Genomic DNA, 24915 nt, shown 5'->3' on the forward strand with positions numbered 1-24915 from the left:
CGATTAACTCGATCCTCAACAATACCACAAAAGAAGAGGCGGAAACCAAGCCTGGGAAAAGATCATTGTCTACTCCTGTAAGTTTTCAGTCATGTCAGATTCCTGTGATTAGAAGGTATACTATGATGGAGAGGAGGAGAGACCATTCCAACATTGACTGTAATGTCTGAGAATGTATTGCCCCCTAGCGGATAGATTGTCTACACTGTCTGCATTTTCTTTTCCTCAGCAGGGTCATGTTCATTAGGCACCAAGCGAAAGAAAATAGACGGAAAAAGGGAGGGACTACTGTATCTGGACTTCCTTTGCAAACCGCTTCAAAATGTTTTCCGTTGCATGCCCTAATGAACACGACCCAGTAGGTTATGTCCACATTGACTATGGATCTGAATTCTCCAACCTTGTGTAGATAGATGCAGACCACTTGTTTCATCATCTTCCTCCTTTCATTTAGTTTTCACATCAGGATTTACCAATACAGTCATGACATCACTCACACACATCCTCAGAATTGTGGTGCAGTTTGTCTTTTTTTCAGCGAGCAATTTGCAAAAGTTATTCAACGTGGGCGGTGAATCACACAAATGTTTCAGTTATTGTTTTTATGGCATACAATTCATTTCATGAAAAATGGATAGTTGTCTGGGAATGTGACTTTGGCAGTGGTTTTGTTCAGACTATGAGATGCAGGTGGTCCTCTCTGAAGCACTCTGTCGAATGACAGTAACGAGGTCCAGGAATGAGCGGGCCAACAAGTGGTTCACAAACCCAGCTTTTGCAGAGAGCTTCAACGCAATAAACGATAGAGACATAATATGTTTCTCATACTGTGTAGACTCTGAGTTCTTCACTTACCGGTCAAAGAATATAACTTTTCTCAATGAAGTGAACATCTATTTTGGAGATGAAACAAGGCTAGTTCCACATTATTTTCAAAACATTTCAAACACCCACCTCTTGTTGCACAAGCAATTTAAATAAGTTTTACTATTTCTGTAAAGAATATATCACACAGAACAACAGTTTCTGATGGTTAGATAATTACTTATCTCCCTCATGGTTAGATAATGACCTATCTCCCTCATGGTTAGATAACGATCTGTCTCCCTCATGGTTAGATAATGATCTGTCTCCCTCATGGTTAGATAATGATCTGTCTCTCTCATGGTTAGATAATGATCTGTCTCCCTCATGGTTAGATAATGACACGTCTCCCTCATGGTTAGATAATGACACGTCTCCCTCATGGTTAGATAATGACCTATCTCCCTCATGGTTAGATAATGATCTGTCTCCCTCATGGTTAGATAATGATCTGTCTCTCTCATGGTTAGATAATGACCTGTCAGCAATTGGGAAGCTACTCTGAAAATGTAGTCTAACAAGCTACCATCGACTGAACACTGGAAGAAGTTAAGCTACACTGAGGCTGCCCTTCAGTCAAACATAGTTGACTTAACTAATGTAACTTTGAAAAAGTAGTTCACTACATCAAAAATTATTTCGTGATAAGATCACTCTGGAGTCAGATGTTTACAGGATGTCTAATTTAGCCTATTAAACACAAACATGATGTTTCAAATGAGAATTAGGCAGGTCTGATGCGGCAAAAGAAAGGAAATTCTTGCCTACTTCACCCATATTTTATTTTGCAAATAAAGTAGTGTACAGTTCCAAAAGTTAGCAACACCGCTTCATGGCAAAAATGTATTCACTACAAAACACACTATCAAGATTAGAATTTAGTTCAACTAACACCAAGCTACTGCAAAATGTAGTTACATTACTAGTTGAATTACATGTAGTTCACTGCTTGCTCCCTGTCCCTACTTTAGTGGGCCATTACAAAATTACAATGTCACAAATGAGACTTCTGAGTTTGTGTTTTCCGCCCTTGCCATGTCCTCTGGTGTTACAGGATTCACTGTGGGAGTCAATCCATTTGATCAGAGAGGACGTCTTTAGGTACAGCGTACACGGTGAGTGAATCATTAACCCTGATGTTTTCTCCATCCGTATGATGCATTTCTTTTGTCTGAGAAGTACATTATTAGTATTCTTTAACATGATTCTCTCTCTAGACTGTGATGGTCAGACCATTCTGACTGTTCACCTGTCCAACCCTATCACCCACCACATGACCAAGAGAAACATGGGCCAGATCATCTAAGACTCCAAGCATGACATCTTGGCCGCTACCCACGGGGTCTTTGAAAGCAAATGACTGCTGGTAACCCCTAACGTGACAGTTGAATTATTAGAACAAAGCTTTACAAATTAATTTACGAGCATGAGAAGCCAATGAAAAGGGCTCATGAATGTAGGCTACACCCTAGTCTTCTATTTCCCCCAGCAAAGAGTATCTTCAGAAAACCAGCCAGTGATACAGCATGTCATGGAAACCTTACATTCAGATATGTTCAGCTCTTTAATCACAGACTGTAATCTGATCTGATACAGAATATACAGGTTATACTACAGAATACTGGATTTATTTCCACTGTAAAATAATGTATGAATTTATGAAATGTATTTCGCCACTGTAGATCTCGATGTGCTAGCTGCAATGGAGACCTGTGATATATGTGGCAGTCTATGGTTATTTCTGGTACATTGGACTACATAGGATTTTTTTTTAAATGAGCATCTGATTGTTTCTGCCAAGGTCCCCTATGCTGGCAACTGCAGGCAGCGCAGAGGTAAGCCTTACCACACATGAAGGGGTAACGTAACCCTAGTGTGGGCTTCCTTTAGCCTGGTCCCATGCTGTATGTACTGTAGACAACTCTGTCAAGCTATATCATTACATGGCACGTGGCAATAGGAGAGTTGAATGTTTTACATATAGTATGGGAGTACTAATGATTGTTCTGGGCTGTAGATCCCTGCTGTAAAACAGACCCGTCTGACAACATCTGTTTCAGTGATCAATACAAAATGCTGTGTTTCAATGGTTCACCAATACTGTACTCTTTACATAAGTCCAGTATGCCATATTGCCATCAAATACAGTAAAGTTGCTGTTTGTTCTCATATCATAGGGAAAGAAGTGAAACCTCACAGGTGTACATGTTTTCAAACTGGGTGGCAGCTCTGACACTGAGTTTGGCTATTTGATTGTTGTCATCTTATGTCACGGGCCTTCCCCCAATGTCTGCTGTAATGCTATTCGAGCAATGCTTTCAATGAGAGCATGAGTAGTAATAATTAAGACATTGGATCTACTTGACTGTTGGTTATGTGGTGATCATGTCCAAGATCAGGATGGAATCCTGCCACCTTCTGGAGACCAAAGGAACCACTGCCTGTGAGGTCAGATCCTGTCGCTGAAAACATGTGCGCTGCCTCAAGTCTCGGCATCACTGCATGTGTGTTAAGGTCTTACTGCCTCGGGTCTCTGTCGAAGTCACTGAGACTATCGGTGCCACGTATACAGACTTGTCACATGTCAGGAAGTCAGAGAATGTTACATTCTTGACCGCTTTGAAGAGGTACCAGGTCAATTTGTGGACAGAGTACTGCATATATATACTGTTTATTGTGTGAAGACCACAGGAGGCCGGTGAGGGGAGGACGGAATGGTATCAAACACATGAAACCATGCATTTGTTGCGCTTGATGCCATTCCTATTGTATAGACTGTTCAGTGTAGACTGGGGTCATGTATACATGGTATACAGTTTTTGTCCAAATGGATGTCAAAAGTTGATTTTAGCTAACCTTTTTCCTAACCATATGCTAATTCTCCTAACCGGCAGCATAATCTTTCTAAAACTGCTATGAAAAGTCAATTGTGGAAAAAGCTGTATCCCTTATAGACAAAACTGTAGACTGTATATTGCATAGAATGTTTAGTGTATACACTGTTTAGTATTGAATGCTATTGTATAGCATGTTTAGTGGGTCAAGTACTAAACCACTTTCCTCTCAAGGGCAACTGTGTGTTTGCCTATATTTCCCACTTAATATAAACATCCTTGTGTCACTATGCTTTGTGCTGTCTGTTCAGTCTGTGTGTTTGTTTTCCAGGTGGCCAGGGACAAAAGCAGGCTCTTCAGCAGTCTCTCTCCTCTGGTGGGTAAAGGCCAAACACTGTCTTGTCTATAAGACCTCTACAGGACACCTCGCTGCTCTGTCTGTTCCTCCTACTCACAAACCAGTTAAATGTTCATTTGGTTATATTAGTCACAGTTCCTGTGGTTCTGTCGGCTGATTCTGATGTTGAAACTGTACGTGTAGTTGATGTTGTCTCACAAATAGCAACACCTAAACTGAAAACCCTTCGAATTTTCTACTAGTTTCAGAGTATTAGTCTAGTGATAGTTTATTATGTGTTTCCATGTCCTAATGTGCCCACTACTGCTCTACATCAACACACTCCATCCCAACTAACAAGGACAAAAAGAAGCAACATTTTTCCTAAACAATTTTCACTATTTGATCAAAGTCCTGTATAAGGCAGGGGTACTCAACTCTGACCCTACGAGGTCCAGAGCCTGCTGGTTTTCTATTCTACCTGATAATTAAATTACACCCACCTAGTGTCCCAGGTGTAAACCTGTCCCTGATTAGGGGGGAAGAATGAAAAAATGCAGTGGAACTGGTTTCGAGGTCCAGAAATGAGTGTGAGGGGTATAAGGGTATTGCACTCTGAATGGGATTCACTGCTAACAATTTGTGATTTGTGATATCGTAACTCTTTTCCACCCATTTCATTCATACTGTAGCCCTTGCAGTTGTTTTGAAACATTCCTCTTCGTAGTAATGAATAAGGTATTGAATTTTACTGATATCCTTTACAGTGTAAACTTAAAGAGTGGTGTAGCAGTCTCACTGCATCTCACTTGCCTAGTTAAATAAAGGTTAAATAAAAATGTAATATATAAAGGGATCCGCCCTCGTCCTCATGAGGCCGGCAGCAGTGTCATCCCATCCCAGCAGGCCATATATAACTACACCAGGAAGAAGCCCAAAACCAAGAGCAAACTCAAGAGTGAGCATGCCCTGTCCTGCACCTCCTCCCCTTACACCCATTGATTGTGTCTGAGTGCTCTGAACTGCATTGGTATTAACCACACCCTGCTGTACCCCGTCTAGTAGACACCCTGCTTGTACCCCGTCTAGTAGACACCCTGCTGTACCCCGTCTAGTAGACACCCTGCTGTACCCTGTCTAGTAGACACCCTGCTGTACCCCGTCTAGTAGGCACCCTGCTGTACCCTTTCTAGTAGACACCCTCCCGTAGACCATTTAGTAGACACCCTGCTGTACCCCGTCTAGTAGACACCCTGTTGTACCCTGTCTAGTAGACACCCTCCCGTAGACCATTTAGTAGACACCCTGCTGTACCCCGTCTAGTGGACACCCTGCTGTACCCTGTCTAGTAGACACCCTGCTGTACCCTGTCTAGTAGACACCCTCCCGTAGACCATATAGTAGACACCCTGCTGTACCCCGTCTAGTAGACACCCTCCCGTAGACCATATAGTAGACACCCTGCTGTAGTCCGCCTCCCCATCACTCTCTTATACAGTTCTCCCAGTCCTCTCCCAGCAGCGCAGACGAGACCTCTGTCGTCGAGGTAACACACGTCTGTCTCTCTTACACTTCAGGTTTAGAACTCTATGGCTAGTCGCACGTAGGCTACCAGACAGTCTCCATAGTTATAAACAGTAGAGGGCGCCCTTACCACAGACTGACTACCGGGCCATTTTGAAATTGTCAACTAGGGCTCATAACTCCATGCCGTTAGCCTGTTGGGCAGTGAGTGTCAAAATGTGTATGCCATAGAGTTTTAATGCTACGGTATGGGATCTGGGAATCTGTACCTATTTAGAAAACAATTTTTACAAAATACAATAGACAACTTAACATTTCACAGACACGAATCCACTAAACTAGAGATGACGTTGGCTGAACGTGCCCATCTCAAAAGATGAATGGCGAGAAACTCGAGAAACTCAGAAGGCGAGAAACTCAGAAGTACATGAATTTCAGCAAACACTAATGATATCATACTTGCTCAAACCTACATGTTCCCTCAGTATCCAAACTCATCTTGTTTGTTCTCATAATATATATCTTTTTTTAAATGTATCCTTTGGATATTTCTAGGGCCTGTAATACTTTATACCACAGGCTTCAAATCTGTAGCCCACATTTTTTTTTAAATAATAATCATTTTGATTCATCCACTGTCTTAACGATGGAGGATCATTTGATTTCCAGTTAAGTAAAAGTTTTTTCAACATTTTTGACGGGAAAATAATGGTCCAACCCATAAGGTATCTCACCTCACCCTCATGTACCATGTCTTTAAATATGCAGATAGATGGATTAAAAGGTAACTTGCATTGCAAAGCTTCTGAAAGGCAACTTTCTAACTCCGCACATAACTTTTGGACTTTATCACTCACCGAAGGCATGAATTATTGATTCAGTGTTTGTTTTACACGTAAGACATGACTCTGCCGTAGGGTTGTAGAATTTGTGAATTGTGTCACTTGTATAATGAATTCTGTATATTGGTTTGTAATGGATTAAGCATACATTTTAGTTAACTGTAATTTTGTTAGTTATGTTCCAAAACTTCCTCCATCTTTTGCCAATATCAGTTATTTTTAGGTCTTGGTTCCAATAGTTTATATTTTTTTCAATGAGACTGTTAGTTGGATAGGTTATCTTTTTTTCTACGAGACTGTTAGTTGGATAGGCTATCTTGAAGGTTTTGTATATCTTATCTATCATATGAGTATCATTTTCTGACTCAAATAGGATCCCCTCAATATTGCTTTGATGTCCAAAAGATTTCAGATTGATGTCTGCATTGGTCAGTCAAAAATTGCTTTTTAATTCTGTCATGGAAATAATTGTATCGTCTATTAACAAGTCATCTACATCCAGGATGTATCACATCCGGCCGTGATTGGGAGTCCCATAGGACGACGAACAAATGGCCCAGCGTCGTCCGAGTTTGGCCGGGGTAGGCCGTCATTGTAAAGAAGAATTTGTTCTTTAACTTACTAGCCTAGTTAAATAAAGGTTTTAAAAAAAATATATATATATATAGATATATACATGTTTTTACTGTTTCTATGCCTTAACTTAAATTTTCCATGTGGGCCAATTTATCAGTGAATTCTGAAAAGATATCCAAGGATTGTTCCATAGGGTTGTGGTTTTAGGGAGTGATATCGGTTCTTGAAGAATTTGTTACATTTCTTTCCATATTGTTATATTGTTCTTAGCTTTATCCTTGAAAATAGACACATTAAATGCACACAAGAGGAGCAATATGCACAGTGCATTCGGAAAGTATTCAGACCCCTTGATTTTTTTCTACAATTTGTTAKGTTACAGCCTTATTCTAAAATGGATTAAATGTTTTTTTTCACTCATCAATCTACACACAATACCCCATAATGACATCACAATACCCTATAACGACGAAGAAAAAACAGCATTTTAGAAATTTGTGCAAATGTATAAAAGAACCACACATGCGGAGATCATCCGTTCACCTACTCTGCGTCTCACTAAGACACGACGGTTGGAACCAAAAATCTCCAATTTGGACTCATTAGACAAAAGGACCGATTTCCACCAGTCTAATGTCCATTGCTCGTGTTTCTTGGCCCAAGCAAGTTCCTTTAGAAGTGGTTTCTTTGCAGCAATTTGAACATGAAGGCCTGATTCATGCAGTCTCCTCTGAACAGTTGATGTTGAGATGTGTCTGTTACTTGAACTCTGTGAAACATTTATTTGGCCTGCAATTTCTGAGGCTGGTTACTCTAATGAACTTATCCTCTGCAGCAGAGGTAACTCTGGGGCTCCTTTCCTGTGGCGGTCATGAGATCCAGTTTCATCATAGTGCTTGATGGTTTTTGCGACTGCACTTGAAGAAACTTTCAAAAGTTCTTGAAACTTGCCTTTAAATTTTTAACTTGGGTCAAACATTTTGGGTAGCCTTCCAAAAGCTTCCCATAATACGTTGGCTGAATTTTGGCCCATTCCTCCTGACAGAGCTGGTGTAACTGAGTCAGGTTTGTAGGCCTCCTGCTCACCTACGCTCTTTCAGTTCTGCCCACACATTTTCTATAGGATTGTGATCAGGGCTTTGTGATGGCCACTCCAACACCTTGACCTTGTTGCCTTAAGCCATTTTGCCTCAACTTTGGAAGTATGCTTGGGGTCGTTGTCCATTTGGAAGACCCATTGCGACCAAGCTTTAACTTCAGGACTGGTGTCTTGAGATGTTGCTTCAATATATCCACATCATTTTCCTACCTCATGATTCCATCTATTTTTGTGAAGTGTATCAGTCCCTCCTGCAGCAAAGCACCCCACAACATGATGCTGCCACCCCCCGTGCTTCACGGTTGGGATGGTGTTCTTCGGCTTGCAAGCCTCCCCCTTTTTCCTCCAAACATAACGATGGTCATTATGGCCAAACAGTTCTATTTTGTTTCATCAAACCAGAGGACATTCCCCCAAAAGTATGATCTTTGTCCCATGTGCAGTTGCAAACTGTAGTTTGGCTTTTTTATGGCGGTTTTGGAGCAGTGGCTTCTTCCTTGCTGAGCGGCCTTTCAGGTTATGCGATATAGGCTCGTTTTACTGTGGATATTGTAACGTCCTGACCAGAGTTCTTATGTGTTTGCTTGTTTAGTGTTGGTCAGGACGTGAGCTGGGTGGGAATTCTATGTTGTGTGTCTAGTTCGTCTGTTCTGTGTCCAGCCTAATATGTTCTCAATCAGAGGCAGCTGTCAATCGTTGTCCCTGATTGAGAATCATATATAGGTGGCTTGTTTTGTGTTGGCGATTGTGGTGGTTGTTTCCTGTCTCTGTGTTTTGTGTTCTGCACCAGATAGGACTGTCTCGGTTTTCACGTTTGTTGTTTTGTATTGTTGTAAGTGTTCACAGTTCGTCAAATTAAACATGTGAACACAACTGCGCTGCATTTTGGTCCTCTCCTTCATCCCAGGAAGAAAGCCGTTACAGATATAGATATTTTTGTACCTGTTTCCTCCAGCATCTTCACAAGGTCCTTTGCTGTTGTTCTGGGATTGATTTGCACTTTTCGCACCAAAGTACGTTAATCTCTAGGAGACAGAACGAGTCTCCTTTCCTGAGCGGTATGAACGGGCCCTGTTGCTGGTCCCATGGTGTTTATACTTGCGTACTATTGTTTGTACAGATGAACATGGTACCTTTAGGTGTTTGGAAATTGCTCCCAATGATGAACCAGACTTGTGGAGGTCTATAATTATTTTTCTGATGTCTTGGCTGATTTGTTTTGATTTTCCCATAATGTCAAGCAAAGAGCCACTGAGTTTGAAGGTAGGCCTTGAAATACATCCACAGGTACACCGCCAATTGACTCAAATTATGTCAATTAGCCTATCAGAAGCATCTAAAGCCATGACGTCATTTTCTGGAATTTTCCAAGCTGTTTAAAGGCACAGTACACTTAGTGTATGTAAACTTCTGACCTACTGGAATTGTGATCCAGTGACCTTTAAGTGAAATAAACCTTTAAGTAATAGACCTTTAAGTCTGTAAACAATTGTTGGAAAAATGACTTGTGTCATGCACAAAGTACATGTCCTAACCAACTTGCCAAAACTATAGTTTGTTAACAAGAAATTTGTGGAGTGGTTGAAAAATGAGTTTTAATGACTCCAACCTAAGTGTTTGTAATCTTCCGACTTCAACTGTACCTCTCTTTGTGATATTATACTTTGCCTCGCTAGCTTGCTATGAAATCAATCCTGTAACATCTGATTCTTAACATTGTTTTGGCAAAAACTCCTTTCATTTTTCTGGACTTTTGGCAGAGCGAGCGTCAGTCGGTGCAGTCGTTCTGTGAGAGAAAGCAGCAGAGGTAAATAAACACTGAACAGCCAACTGGCCTGACCTAACGTCAATGGATAACATACATGTCAGAGCACATGTACTGTATGTAACAATGATTATAATAGCCATGTCTGATGTAAAGTCATGCTCTCGTTCTCCATATCTATCTCCTTCCAGGTTAGAGTCACTAGGAGAGCCCAGAGAGGGCGAAGAGCAGCACGTCACAGAGGGATCAGGTTGCAGGACCACCGGTACCCCTCTGACCCACACACTGTATTCCACATGGTAGGTCACTGTGGAATAAACTCAGTCCAGCCTGCCCTTGGATCTCGTTCCCGTCTTTTCTTTTTAAATGGAAAATTAGATGTTCTGTTGTATTAAGACCGAAATGGATCACCCACATTATCTTAATTTTGTGAGTCGGTTCGTGAAAACGAGGGATTTGAAGATAAAGTTAAAACATAATATACACATCTGTAAATATATCCAGGGTGAAGAAGGGCATCCAGTGTTCCTGGTAGGGTTGTGGTGTGAACCATGGTCACAGAGAGTTACTGTGTTAGTGAGCTTCGGGGATGTACTTAGTCTCCCCCCGTACGAGCTACGGACCACACGGAACCAAGATCTGAGCCAGCAGCAACACTTCATAATCCACCTGATTTTTCCAACCCGAGCGACGTCAGTGTAAATATGGCTGTTTGGATTTCTAGGTCTGGCAGTATGCAGGTAACAATATATGGGATTAAATTGGAATAAAGGGATTTTTTTCCTTCACTTTTTTTATGTTAGGAGATTCTGGATGTGGCTTCATAACCAACCAATGAACTCATTTTAAAATATTTTATAATATTATGTAACAACAACCACATCATAGGTAAGTCCAAAATAAAGTAAGTAAACTATCTCTTTTAAGATTGCAATAAAGATTACTTATCCTCTCTTCCTCTCCACAGGAACCTCCAATGAGTTGGTGACAAAGGAAAGAGAGGCCAAGACCCTCCACTTCCTGTTGAAACACTCACCACCACCACCTTGGACGCATAATGGATCATAGACCGTGATCACAGTTCTCACACAAGCAATCTTGCTCATCTTTTTTTCTGGCATTGTTCAAAATACACACAATAATAGGTGATAGCTAACACATCTATAGCTAGTATCTAACACATCAATAGCTAATAGCTAACACATCCATAGCTAATAGCTAACACATCCATAGCTAATAGCTAACACATCAATTAGCTAATAGCTATCACATCCATAGTTAATAGCTAACACATCTATAGCAGTATCTAACCACATCAATAGCTAATAGCTAACACATCCATAGCTAATATCCAACACATCCATAGCTAATAAGCTAACACATCATAGCTAATAGCTAATACATCAATAGCTATAATAGCTATCACATCCATAGTTAATAGCTAACACATCTATAGCTAGTCATCTAACACATCAATAGCTAATAGCTAACACATCCATAGCTAATAGCTAACACATCAATAGCTAATAGCTATCACATCCATAGTTAATAGCTAACACATCAATAGCTAATAGCTAACACATCAATAGCTAAAAGATCATGGCTGATGAATTTCAGGGACATGGATCGTCACCATAGAGCAAGGCAGACCATCCTCGTTTATTTTTTTGAAGTACTTTTATTTTGTCTGTTTGCCGATAGCCATTCAAAGATATTGATCAGTGGTTGCATTTTTCAATGTATAAAGTCTACCAAAGTCGTCAGGAAAGCCTGTTCAATATTGCTTTTTCTAAAGACCCAGTCAAATGTTTACCAGCACATTTTGTACCCGTAAACGAAGACATTCAAATACATTGTGATACATCAGGTATAAGGATCTGCAGTGTTTCTAAGGCATCTTTAGTTTAACAATGATTTCAGTGAATGCTCTGGACTGATATTTTTGATGAGTACACACTGTACACATGGGCTATATTCAATAAAGCAATGTTGGGCTTTATAGCAAAGTAAATTATGTCAAAGTATTGTGGAAATTGCTGATTGTATTCAGGTTTTAACACTATGAGAATATAAACTATGAATTGCATAGGTTACTGCGTGGTAAGGAATGGATGGAGTTTTCACACTTGCATTTCAGCAATTGAAAGTGCAAAGGAAATGAGCTCATCATTCCTGTACGTACACTATGTTACACATATGTTGTCAAGCTCCAAGGAAACCAAATAAAGAATTTTATACAAAAATTAAGTACAAAGTATTCTATACAAAAACACAACATGCATACTGAAACMTATCCCTGTCTTGGAGCATTTCAGCAGTAGTGTCACGACGTGTATAGATTCTGGTGGTTGTTGAAGTAGGTCGTTGTCTTGACAACCAGGTCCAAATACTACTTTCTCTTCTTGAAGCTGGTGCCATTGGTGGAGACAGAGTGGCCATTTGGGCGACTGGACTTGATGGATTCTTCTGGCCGTCTTTTTCTGTAGGTCTGGGATAAAATCAGTCAACTTCCGACCATTGAAAAACCAACATAAATATTCAGACATGCTTTTAAATGAATCCCTAACGTAACAAAGAACATTGTCGTATTTGTGGACTTTTACAATCATTTTAGATTTTTATTTTTATTTTTTACCGTGTCCTATTATACAGAGCGCAGTTTTAATCCAGTGTTCATGGGAAGGTTACCCCAAGGCGCTACTGTACCTGGACGTAGAAGTTGACAAAAAGGATGACGAGGGTGGCCATGTAGGAGAACTGGAAGAGAAGGCATCCGACGGGGAAACCACAAGGGACGACGATCGCAGACAGGGTGTGTGTGATGGTCAGTATAAACTGGATCTGAGACAGAGGGAGAGCAAAAAGGGGTCTTATAATTCCTCTAACATGCGTGGCTTTTATCGTCCCATGTCTATTGTTAATGTAGGCCATTGCTCTTAGACTAGAAGAGTAGTTCCCTTCACTGTTCAAATGAGATCATACAGGCTTGATTGAAAACGAGTGCTCGTTTCATGAAAGGAATTTGCAACCAGTGTACTCACCAACTGAGCCTGAGTCAGGTAACGCTTCCACCAGAGGTATTTCTGCATGGAGGGTATTGTAGACAGGCCATAGTAGGAGTACATACACACATGGATGAAACTGTTAAGAGTCGGCCCAAAGAAACCTTGAAAAAAAGATTTTGGAAAAATGTATTATTCCTTGACATACTTGACAAACCTTTCACATTGAAATTCAGCAGTTTGGTCTGTCACCAAGGCAACACAACTACTGTGAGAAAAAGAATGAAACATATTTTGCAAATTGCTTGTAGCAGGGACATGTTAAAGTTGTTTGGGCTAGTTTTATTTGTATTTGTTTTATTACAGGACAGGGCATGCTCACTCTTGAGTTTGCTCTTGGTTTTGGGCTTCTTCCTGGTGTAGTTATATATGGCCTGCTGGGATGGGATGACACTGCTGCCGGCCTCATGAGGGGGAGGGCGGATCCCTTTATTTATTACATTTTTATTTCACCTTTATTTAACTAGGCAAGTCAGTTAAGATCAAATTCTTATTTACAATGACGGCCTACCCTGGCCAAACCCTAACCCGGACGACGCTGGGCCAATTGTGCACTGCCTTATGAGACTCGCAATCACGGCCGGATGTGATACAGCCTGGAATCAAACCAGGGCCTGTAGTGACACCCCTAGCACTGAGATGCAGTGCCTCAGCCCTGCTTGAAGAACATTGGCATAATCAGCAAAATAACAACTACCCCCGTTGGGCTTCAACATTGAAGAATAGGTGTTAGAACGTTTCCACAGGAAGAACATCCACCTCAGCTCTCGTCTCAATCTGACCCTAACGTTAACCTATATCAAAGATGGTGGATAAATGAAGATTTCCAACTCAGGCCGTTTGCCATTGACATTTTTTTTCACAGTTCCGGTCTACTTAAGCAGGTGGCTCTCCCATAGGCACCAATACATTAGCAGCTGGGTCTGGTCCATAGAGAATGATAGAGACCTCTAGTGGCTAAAAGGTCATGTTAGCTGGAGTCCAACCGGGTCATAAGGAGGGATCAGCCAATCGTGAAGAAGAAAATGGACTCCTTTAAAATATAGGTAGCCTCAATGGCGTTGCCCATACTGTCACATAAGCTATAATGGCACAGATACAAAGATGAGTCTTCTATATATCTTTATGGTCTGGTCTGCTTAGTTCATTGACTGTATATGAACCAGAAAAGAGGAGCGAGTGAGATGTCTCGCTTCCCTCTTTCGTCTCTGTCTATACCACGCCCAAAGCCCGCTACTGATTCGCTCTTACATCAATCGAGTCCCTTTGACGGATGCATTCTAACAGTGATGTAGGTGGAAGTGGGTGTGACCTACTCTGTCCACAGGGGATCCAGTTCAGAACACACCACCAGATGTTGAACATGGAGGCGTGGTGATAAACGTGCAGGAAGGTGATCTGGCTGTTCTTCTTCCGCAGCACAAAGAAGATGGTGTCCAGGAACTCAATCACCTTGGAGAAGTAGTACCACCACAGCACCTTGGCTACCTGGTGAGTGTATAGAAGAGCATGTAGGGGACTGTGCAGTAATATGGCCAGTACTGGATCAACTTCCCTTTCATGACTATAACCCTTCAGAATTTTTTCCTCTCAATATTTTCAATAAATTTCAATATTTTTGTGTGGCAGTGGATATTCATTATTATTCTTTAATTTACAGCTAATGTAACTGTAATTAAGTTATGTAATTCGTTGTAATTCATTTAATTGTAATACATTGTAATTAACTCTCTTTGTGTTTAATAAATTACACATTTGTATTCTTGCATATGTTGCTTTATGTTATCACATTCAGATATATATATATATTAAACTGTGGGGGGGGGGGGGGGGGGTGCAGAAGATGGGGGATGGGGGATGCCATTCGTGGACATAGCTGCAGAAATTATTATACAACATATACTGTATGTATGTCTTTGTATTTATTTAACCTTTATTTAACCTTTATTAACCTTTATTTAACTAGGGAAGTCAGTTACGAGAGCCCCAAATATGAACAGACATAGCAATGATAGCATCTGTTGAGACACTTGATATTTGAATGCAGGAGACATTGCACTTCTTAATAGATGGTTGTAATGTTTTCTAATAAGTAGTAAGGGACAACAGTCACATGACATGACTCTTTCTTCAAAATGTGAAGAGTAGGTTTGTGTAATTCATTAGATAGACTTCTGCATTTCTTTTTCAGTGGTTTTCAGAGGCCAGTCGTGGGAGTAGACAGCAGAGCCAAACACAGTGTTACTGGAGGAGGAAGGATAGAGGGTGGGAGGGAGTCAGCACACACACACACACCACACACACAGACACGGTGTCTCACCCTGAGGTCCGCCTCCCCTGCCTCGTGGAGTCCCTGAGACTGCAGACGGTAGCCTGCCGACGAAGGTGCCGAGACGAGCTGCAACAAAACGCTCGGTCAACGTCACAGTATCTCTCACCACCACCACACACACAGTATAACTCTCACCACGCCACCCCCTACAACACACAGTAAGAATCTCACACCCCCAACACACACACACACACCCACAGATACATCTCACCCCCAACAGGTATACTCACCACGCCACCACACACACAGTATAACTGCACATCACCCCACACCTCCACAACCCCACAACACACACAGTATAACTCTCACCACCCCCCAACACACGTAACTCACCACCCTACACACACAGTATAAATCTCACCACCCCACCACACACACAGTATACTTACACCCCACACACCACAGATAAGATTCACACCCCAACCACAGCCCATACACACGTATAACTCTCACCACCCCACCACCCCTACCACACACAAGAGTATAACTGCACCACCCACCCACCTACCCACCACAGTATAACTTCACCCACCACACAAACACAGTGATAACTCTCACCACCCCCACACACACACAGTATATCTTACCACCTCACAGCCACAGTATAACTCTACACGCACCCCCACACAACAGCGACACAATCACCCAGTAATAACTGCTCACCCCCCATCACAGCACACATATAGCTTCACCACCCCCCACAACACCACAGTATAACTCTCACACCCACAACCAGTCACACATTCAACCCCACACGTAAGCTCTCACCACCCACCACACACAGTATAACTCCACACCCCCACCACACACATTAAACTTCCCACCCCACCACACACACAGTATAACTCCCACCCCACCACAACAATACCCCACACACACACGTTATATAACTCTACACCCCCCACACACACAGTATACTCTCACCACCCCCACATCACCACAAGTATAATCTCACACCCCCACACACAATAGTATACAACTCACCACCCCCACAGTATAATCTCACCACCCCCAACAACAGAGTATACTCTAACCACCGCCCACCAGTACCACACCACAGTATAACTCTCACACCCCACACAAGTTAATCCTCGACACCCACAGTATAACTCTCACAACTCCCACACACAGTATAATCTACACTGCCCACACAAACAGTATAACTCTCACACCCCCACCACACACGTAATAACTTTCACACCGCCGCTATCCACACCCGTATAATCTCACCACCCAACACAGTGATATACTCTCACCACCCCACAACACATAGTTATTCAAACCCCAACAGTATAACTCTCAACACCCCCACAAGTATTACTCATCACACCCAACACAAGTTATAAATCTACACCACAAAACACACCATATACTTCAACCCCACCCAACACAGTATAATTCAGCCACCGCCACAACCACAGTATACTCTCAACCGCCACACAGTATACTCTCAACACCAACACACAGTATAACTCACGCCCCACACAGTATTATCTCAACACCCCCCAACACAGTATAATATCTCAACACACCAACACACAACAGTATAGACTCTCACAGCCCCCCAAACCACGTAGTTAAATCCAACCCCTACACACACACAGTAGTACTCTACACCCCCACACAGTATACTCTAACCACTACCCCACAACACATAGTAACTCTTCACACCCCCAACAGTATACTTACACTCAGACAGTATATCTCACCATCACGAGACCAGTATATTCACAACTCCACCAACCTAACACCCCATATACTCTCACACCCACACACACCAGTATACTCACACCACACCACAGTATAAATCTCACACCCCACATAGTATAATCTGCACATCCCACACACACATAGTATATCTAACCCACCCAATACCCCAAGTATAACTCTCACCACCCCCACAACACAAGTATAACTTCTGCACTCACCCACACCCTACCCACCACAGTATAATTCACCACCCCACACCTACAACACAAGTATAATCTCCACCCCCACACAACAGTATAATCTCCACCCACACACACACGTATAATCTCACGCACCACACCACACACACGTAATATCCTCAACACATAGTATAGTCTCACACCCCCACCATAGTATAATCATCACATCCAACACAACACCACAGTAAATCTCACCACGCCCACAAAACAACAGTATATACTTCACAACCAACAAACACAGTAACTCTCAGCACCCCAACCAAAGTTAACTCTCACACCCACACAAATAGTATACGATCTCACACCCCACAACCCCAGTTTAACTCTCACAACCCCCAACCCCCAGTTAGACTCTCACACCAACAACACAGTAAATCTCACACCCACACCACAGTATAACTCTCACCACCCCCCACCACACCACGACAGTATACCTCAACCCATCACACAACATTAGTATAACTCAATCCGACCTCCACCACAGCCACACAGTAAATCCCACCCCACACACACACAGTATACTCTACCACCCCAACACACCAGTATAACTCTCACCAACCCCCACCACACACGAGTATAAACTCTCACACCCCCACACAGTATAACTTACCACCCCCACCACCAACAACGTATATACATCTCACCCCCCCACACGTTATAACTCTGACCCACCCCCACCACACACACAGTTATAACCTCACCACCCCACGTATATCACACAACAGTATAACTCTTCACCACCCCCCACACACAGTATAACATCTCCACCACCCCCAACACAGTATAACTTCTCCCACCCCCACACCTACCACGTATAGATCTCCCCCATCCACACACCGATCTTCCCACCACCACCACACACAGTATAACTTCACACCCCACACCTACCCAACACACAGTGTAATTCACACACCCCACCACCCTACCACAACACAGTGAAATCACCCCACACCCCCCCCACCCACCCCCCCCCCCTACAAACACACATTTACTCTCACCACCCACACACACACGTATAACTCTCACCACCCCACCACAGCACCAGTATAATCTCAACCCTCCCCACAGTTAACTCTCACCAACCACCACACACACTAGTATAACTCTACCCTCTGTCACACACACACAAGTATAACTTCACCGCCCCCACCACCTACCCACACACACAGTATAACTCTCACCCCACACACACGAACTACCACCACACCTAACACACACGTAACCCCCCATAAACAGTATAACTCTCACCACCCCCCAGCACACACAGTATAATCTCACCACCCCAACCTACCACCAAAGGATAACTCTACCCACCCCCCACACGTATAACTCTCACCACCCACCACCCTACACACAAAGTATAAACTCCTCACGCACCCCACACGTAATCACCCCAACCACACACACAGTATAACTCGTCACCCCACACCAGATCCCCACACCTCATACATCCACCGACCCACCACACCTATCCTCACCACCCCCACACAAATAGTGATAACACTCAACCCCACCACAACACAGTATATCTCACCACCCCCACTAAACACAGTAGTAACTCTTACCACCCCCAGCACATCAGTATAGCACTTTCCTCCACACACCCCCACCACACACGTATAATCTCACCACCCCCACAGTCCAGATATAATTTCCCACCCTCCCCCACACACCACATCAGTATAATCTCACCACCCCCACCACACACCACAGTAATCACTCTCCACCACACACACAGCAGTATATCTCACACACCACACACACACGTTAACTTCCACCACCCCACCACACACACACGTAAACATCTCACACCCCCACACACACACTATTTGCAGTTAAACTCTCACACCACCCAACAACATCACGACAGTATAATTCGACCACCCCACCACACACACACTATTCGCACCACCACACCACACCACCACAAGCCAACAACACACACACACACAACACCACACACACACCCACACACAGACCGACACAACACACAGTCTGGCACATTTCCCTGTAACACACCCCCCCCACCCTGCTCCACACATATACCCCTCCCCACACACACACACATCTGTATCCCTGTCCTGACTGACTGAGCTGAGGCAGTAGCCCGACCCCCCTGTCAGTCTAACCCAGTGAGCAGTTGTAATGGTATTAGGTCACTCCTGTATAAACTTCCACAAAGAGGGATATATGAATGCTCTCCGCAACCTAACTGTGCTCAAGTGCTCTTCAAATAGATCTCTCTGCTTGGAGGTCATTATTCTCCTACGACAGCATACTTCCTCCCTCTCTCCCTCTCTCTACGTTTTAGTGAATGTATGTAGTGTACAAGTGTAGGATTCACACATAGATCAAGCTCTATTGAAAAACACTTTCAATGGAGATTCACAATTGAGCATACTTTTCAGTCTAGGACTAGGCTCCAGCTGTGAAACCGTCCCTATATGTCTTCAGGCCAACTACACTTACATGTTAGTCATTTAGCAGACGCTGTTATTCAGAGTGACTTATAGGAGCCATTAGGGTTAAGTGCTTTGCTCAAGGGCACATAGACATTTTTTATCACCTAGTCAGCCTAAGGGACATGAACCAGCGACTTTTTGGTAACTGGCCTAACACTCATAACTGCTAGACTACCTGCCAACTGATTGATAAACTGACTGTTTCATAGGGGTACAAGAGATCTGAGATAACTGAGGGTTATGGGCACGGAAACGTACAGAATATCCATTAAGTCAAATGAAAGGTGGTGCACAGCAACAGTTAACAGCCTGGAATCTAACCAGGGTCTGTAGTGACGCTTCTAGCACTGAGATGCAGTGTCTTAGACCTCAGTGCCACTTTCGAACTAACAACACAACCTACAAACTACACCTCAAGTTGTATTTCACACATTGCCTATCATATAGACATTAGACATAGCTTACACTGTAGAGATCTTCATGATTCACATTTCTACTAATAATCATAACAGTATCATCTTTCTAGCTATGTAAATAGTCTAAATCTGTGTTGTGTGAGAGTGGTAGCCTGCCTAGAAGGGTTTCCAGTGAGAGCAATCTGTCTGTATGGTCCTTCACCCTCTCACCTAGCCTGGAATTAAAGCTGATCTGGCATCTGGACCACTGCACAACATGTCATATGAGTCAGCAGACGGGCCCATGCCCAGAGGTCACAGTGGGAGAAGGAGACAGAGAGAGGAAGAGAGGAGGAGAGGGAGACAGAGAGAGGAGGTGAGGATGAGAGGAGAGGAGGAGAGGACTAGAGGGAAGAGAAATAGATAGGTATATGGAGAGAGGGAGACAGAGAGGGAGAGGGAGAGACAGAGAGACAGAGGGCGAGAGAGAGAGAGAGAGGGGACAGAAGTAAGAGGGAGAGAACAGAGTGAAGAGAGAGAGAGACAGAGGCGAGAGGGAGAGGGAGAGACAGAGGTGAGAGAGAGAGGGAGAGAGAGGCGAGAGGAGAGAGAGGCGAGAGAGAGAGAGGCGAGAGAGAGGGAGAGACAGAGACAAGAGAGATGGAGAGAGGGAGATGGAGAGAGAGAGGGAGACAGGGAGAGAGAGAGAGGGAGACGGAGAGAGAGGGAGACGGAGAGAGAGAGGGAGACGGAGAGAGAGGGAGGGAGACGGAAGAGGGAGATGGAGAGAAGGAGACAGAGAGAAGGAGACAGAGAGAGGGAGACAGAGAGACAGAGCCAGAGACGGAGAGGGGACAGGGAGACAGAGAGAGAGACGGAGAGAGGGAGACAGAGAGACAGAGAGAGGGAGACAGAGACAGAGAGAGGGAGACAGAGAGACAGAGAGAGGGAGACAGAGAGAGGGAGACAGAGAGACAGAGCCAGAGACGGAGAGAGGGAGACAGAGAGACAGAGAGAGAGACGGAGAGAGGGAGACAGAGAGACAGAGAGAGGGAGACAGAGACAGAGAGAGGGAGACAGAGAGACAGAGAGAGGGAGACAGAGAGAGGGAGACAGAGAGACAGAGCGAGAGACGGAGAGAGGGAGACAGAGACAGAGAGAGAGACAGAGAGAAGGGAGGACAGAGAGACAGAGAGAGGGGACAGAGAGACAGAGAGGGGAGACAGGAGAGGGAGACAGGAGACAGAGCGAGAGACAGGAGAGAGGGAGAAGAGAGACAGAGGAAGGGAGACAGAGACGAGAGAGGGAGACAGAGAGAGGGAGACAGAGAGACAGAGAAGAGGGAGACCAGAGAGACAGAGAGAGGGAGACAGAGAGACAGAGAGAGGGAGACAGAGAGACAGAGAGAGGGAGACAAGAGACAGAGAGAAGGGAGACAGAGAGACAGAGAGACAGAGAAGAGGGGAGACAGAGAGAGGGAGACAGAGAGACAGAGCGAGAGACGGAGAGAGGGAGACGAGAGAGACAGAGAGAGAGGGACGGAGAGAGGGGAGACAGAGAGACAGAGCCCAGAAGCGGAGAGAGGGAGACAGAGAAGACAGAGAGAGGGAGACAGAGACAGAGCGAGGGAGACAGAGAGAGGGAGACAGAGAGACAGAGCCAGAGACGGAGAGAGGGAGACAGAGAGACAGAGAGAGGGAGACAGAGGACAGAGAGAGGGGAGACAGAGAGAGGGAGAGGAGACAGAGAGACAGAGCCAGAGACGGAGAGAGGGAGACAGAGAGACAGAGAGGGGGAGACAGAGACAGAGAGAGGGAGACAGAGAGAGGGAGACAGAGACAGAGAGAGGGAGACGAGAGATCAGAGCCAGAGACGGAGAGAGGGAGACAGAGAGACAGAGAGAGGGAGACAGAGAACAGAGAGAGGGAGACAGAGAGAGGGGGAGCAGAGACAGAGAGGGGAGACAGAGAGACAGAGCAGAGACGGAGAGAGGGAGACAGAGAGACGAGAGAGGGAGACAGAGACAGAGAGAGGGAGACAGAGAGAGGGAGAGACAGAGAGACAGAGAGAGGGAGACAGAGACAGAAGGGAGACAGAGAGAGGGAGAGAGACAGAGAGAGGGAGACAGAGAGAGGGAGACAGAGAGACAGAGCCGAGAGACGGAAGAGAGGGAGACAGAGAGAGGGAGACAGAGACAGAGAGAGGGAGACAGAGAGAGGAGAGACAGAGAGACAGAGCGAGAACGGAGCAGAGGAGGAGACAGAGAGACAGAGAGAGGGAGACAGAGAGACACGAGAGAGAGGAGAGACAGAGAGAGGGAGACAGAGAAGACAGAGAGAGGGAGAACAGAGATGAGAGGAGACAGAGAGAGACAGAAGCGAGAGACAGAGAGAGGGAGACAGAGAGACAGAGAGAGGGAGACAGAGACAGAGAGAGGGAGACAGAGAGAGGGAGACAGAGAGACAGAGAGAGGGAGACAGAGAGAGGGAGACAGAGAGACAGAGCGAGAGACGGAGAGAGGGAGACAGAGAGACAGAGCGAGAGACGGAAAGACAGAGAGACAGAGACAGAGAAAGGGATACAGTGAGACAGAGAGACGGAGAAAGGGATACAGAGGGACGGAGAAAGGGATACAGAGAGACAGAGAAAGGGATACAGAGAGACAGAGAAAGGGATACGGAGAGAGAGAGAAAGGGATACAGTGACAGAGAAAGGGATACGGAGAGACAGAGAAAGAGAGACGGAGAGAGAGTTGGAGAGACGGAGAGAGAGAGATGGAGACGGAGAAAGAGATGGGGGGTGAGACGGAGAGAGGTGAAGTTGGTTGGGAGAACGCCAAGAGTGTGCAAAGCTGTCATCAAGGCTTTGAAGAATCGTAAATATAAAATATATTTTGATTTAACACTTTTGGTTACTAAGTGATTTCATGTGTGTTATTTCATCGTTTTGATGTGTTCACTAGTATTGTACAATGTAGAAAATAGTCCAAATAAAGAAAAACCCTTGAATGAGTATGTTACGAATCCCCTTTTCTGTTTTCATTTAGGTTGTCTAATTGGTTACACCTGTTTTGTGTTTAGGGTTAGTGTGTTATTTAAACCCAGTTGGCCCGCCGTCTTTTGTGCGGGCTTGTTATTCTGTTTTGGTGGTGATTTTCTATGTAGTGGATTTCAGTCTTATTTTTATTTTGGACTGTATTTTTGACGCGTCCTTTGTTGTGTGGCGTAGCCGTCTCTTAGTTTATTTCTGGGTGAAATAAATATTTTCCACTTGCAAAGGAACTACCCTGCTCTCTGCACTTGACTCCTTCATTTCACCATTTGAATTGTGACAGAAGCCCGCACCAKAACATGGAGTCAGCAGAAGCAGCAACCACCCCTCTTCCATCGATGGAGGAGCGMGTCCTCCATCACACCGCCGTTCTCCATAGGATTGGGTCGGCAATGGACATGATGATGGAGAGAATGGAGCGATGGGAGAGGAGTGGTTTCCCGACGTCTACCCCAGCTCCTTCACGGACATCGCAACCTACTCCTTCCACGTCGGCGTCTGGTTCCGGCGCGTTGCGTCTCGCGCTCCCGAGGGAGTACGACGGAGCGGTGGCTGGGTGCCAGGGGTTTTTGCTCCAGTTGGAGCTCTACTTGGCTACTGTTTATCCGACTCCCTCGGGAGAGGAGAGTGTTAGCCTCCTCATCTCCTGTCTGACGGGTAGAGCCCTGGAATGGGCTAACGCGGTCTGGAACGGCCCAGACTCGGTTCGAGACCACTACCCAGAGTTCACCCGCCGCTTTCGGGCCGTATTTGACCACCCTCAGGAGGGCCGTGCGGTGGGTGAGCGACTGTTCCACCTCAGACAGGAGACGAGGAGTGCGCAAGACTTCGCGTTGGAGTTCCGGACCTTGGCTGCTGGTGCGGGGTGGAATGACAGGGCCCTGATGGACCATTACCYATGTAGCCTTCSGGAGGACGTCCGTCGGGAGCTAGSTTGTCGGGACAKTACACTCTCCCTCGATGAGCTRATTGACATGTCYATACGACTGGACAACCTGCTAGCTGCCCGCGGGCGTTCAGAGGGGGTCCTGTCAGTTCCACCTCCCAGCCCTCCCGCTCCAACTCCGATGGAGTTGGGAGGGGCTGCATCTAGGSGGGCCGGAGGAGGTGGCTTCTCTTGCACCTATTGTGGCCGAAGAGGACACACTTCGGACCGGTGCTGGAGGAGTCCATCTGGGAGTCGAGATGGCAGGCGGAATACTTCTCGGCCACCCCAGGTGAGTAGGCACAAAACTCACCCAGAGCTTCCTGTCGGTCACATGTTTTTGGTTATTTTTTTCCCCTGCGTTTTCCCCCTCTCTCCAGCATAAGGCGCTAGTGACCTCAGGCGCAGCTGGGAGTTTTATGGATCGCGGACTCGCCCGTAAATTGGGTATTCCGCTGGTGCAGATAGACCCACCTTTCCCTGTGCACTCCTTAGATAGCCGACCGTTAGGGTCAGGGCTGATCAGGGAGGCCACGATTCCGCTGGACATGGTAARGCAGGGGGATCATAGGGAGCAGATTAGTTTCTACCTTATTGATTCACCTGGGTTTCCAGTGGTGTTGGGGGTTCCCTGGCTAGCCATTCACAATCCCCTCATTTCCTGGAGACAGGGAGCTCTTCAGGGGTGGTCAGATGAGTGTTCAGGTAGGTGTGTGGGAGTTTCCATCGGTGCCACGTCGGTGGAGAGTCCAGACCAGGTTTCCACTGTGCGCATTCCCCCAGAATATGCCGATTTGGCTATCGCTTTTAGTAAGAAGAAAGCGACCAAATTACCACCTCATCGACGATGGGATTGCGTGATAAACCTCCAGGAGAACGCTGCACTTCCCAGGAGTCA

The 24915-nt window shown here is 44.9% G+C and overlaps 1 protein-coding gene and 1 long non-coding RNA gene across 3 annotated transcripts in view; one reads left to right on the forward strand and one right to left on the reverse strand.

Annotated features, from left to right (window-relative positions):
* On the forward strand, window positions 1-11840 carry LOC111972688 (uncharacterized). The gene is made up of 6 exons (XR_002878500.2): window positions 1-77; window positions 1919-1979; window positions 4030-4074; window positions 9837-9883; window positions 10033-10140; window positions 10809-11840. It is a non-coding gene; the product is annotated as an uncharacterized lncRNA (long non-coding RNA).
* The window catches only part of elovl2 (ELOVL fatty acid elongase 2), a 23011-nt gene continuing 9595 nt past the window's right edge, over window positions 11500-24915 (reverse strand). For both annotated transcript variants that reach the window (XM_023999917.2, XM_023999918.1), the window contains 5 exons: window positions 15224-15301; window positions 14220-14391; window positions 12883-13007; window positions 12548-12682; window positions 11500-12329 (listed from right to left, as the gene is read on the reverse strand). In XM_023999917.2, the coding sequence (XP_023855685.1) occupies window positions 12231-12329; window positions 12548-12682; window positions 12883-13007; window positions 14220-14391; window positions 15224-15301 (609 nt within the window). In that variant the 3' untranslated portion in view covers window positions 11500-12230. The remainder of the gene's footprint in view (window positions 12330-12547; window positions 12683-12882; window positions 13008-14219; window positions 14392-15223; window positions 15302-24915) is intronic.

This window comes from Salvelinus sp. IW2-2015, linkage group LG14 (genome assembly GCF_002910315.2).
Source record: "Salvelinus sp. IW2-2015 linkage group LG14, ASM291031v2, whole genome shotgun sequence".
Taxonomy (NCBI): Eukaryota; Metazoa; Chordata; class Actinopteri; order Salmoniformes; family Salmonidae; genus Salvelinus; species Salvelinus sp. IW2-2015.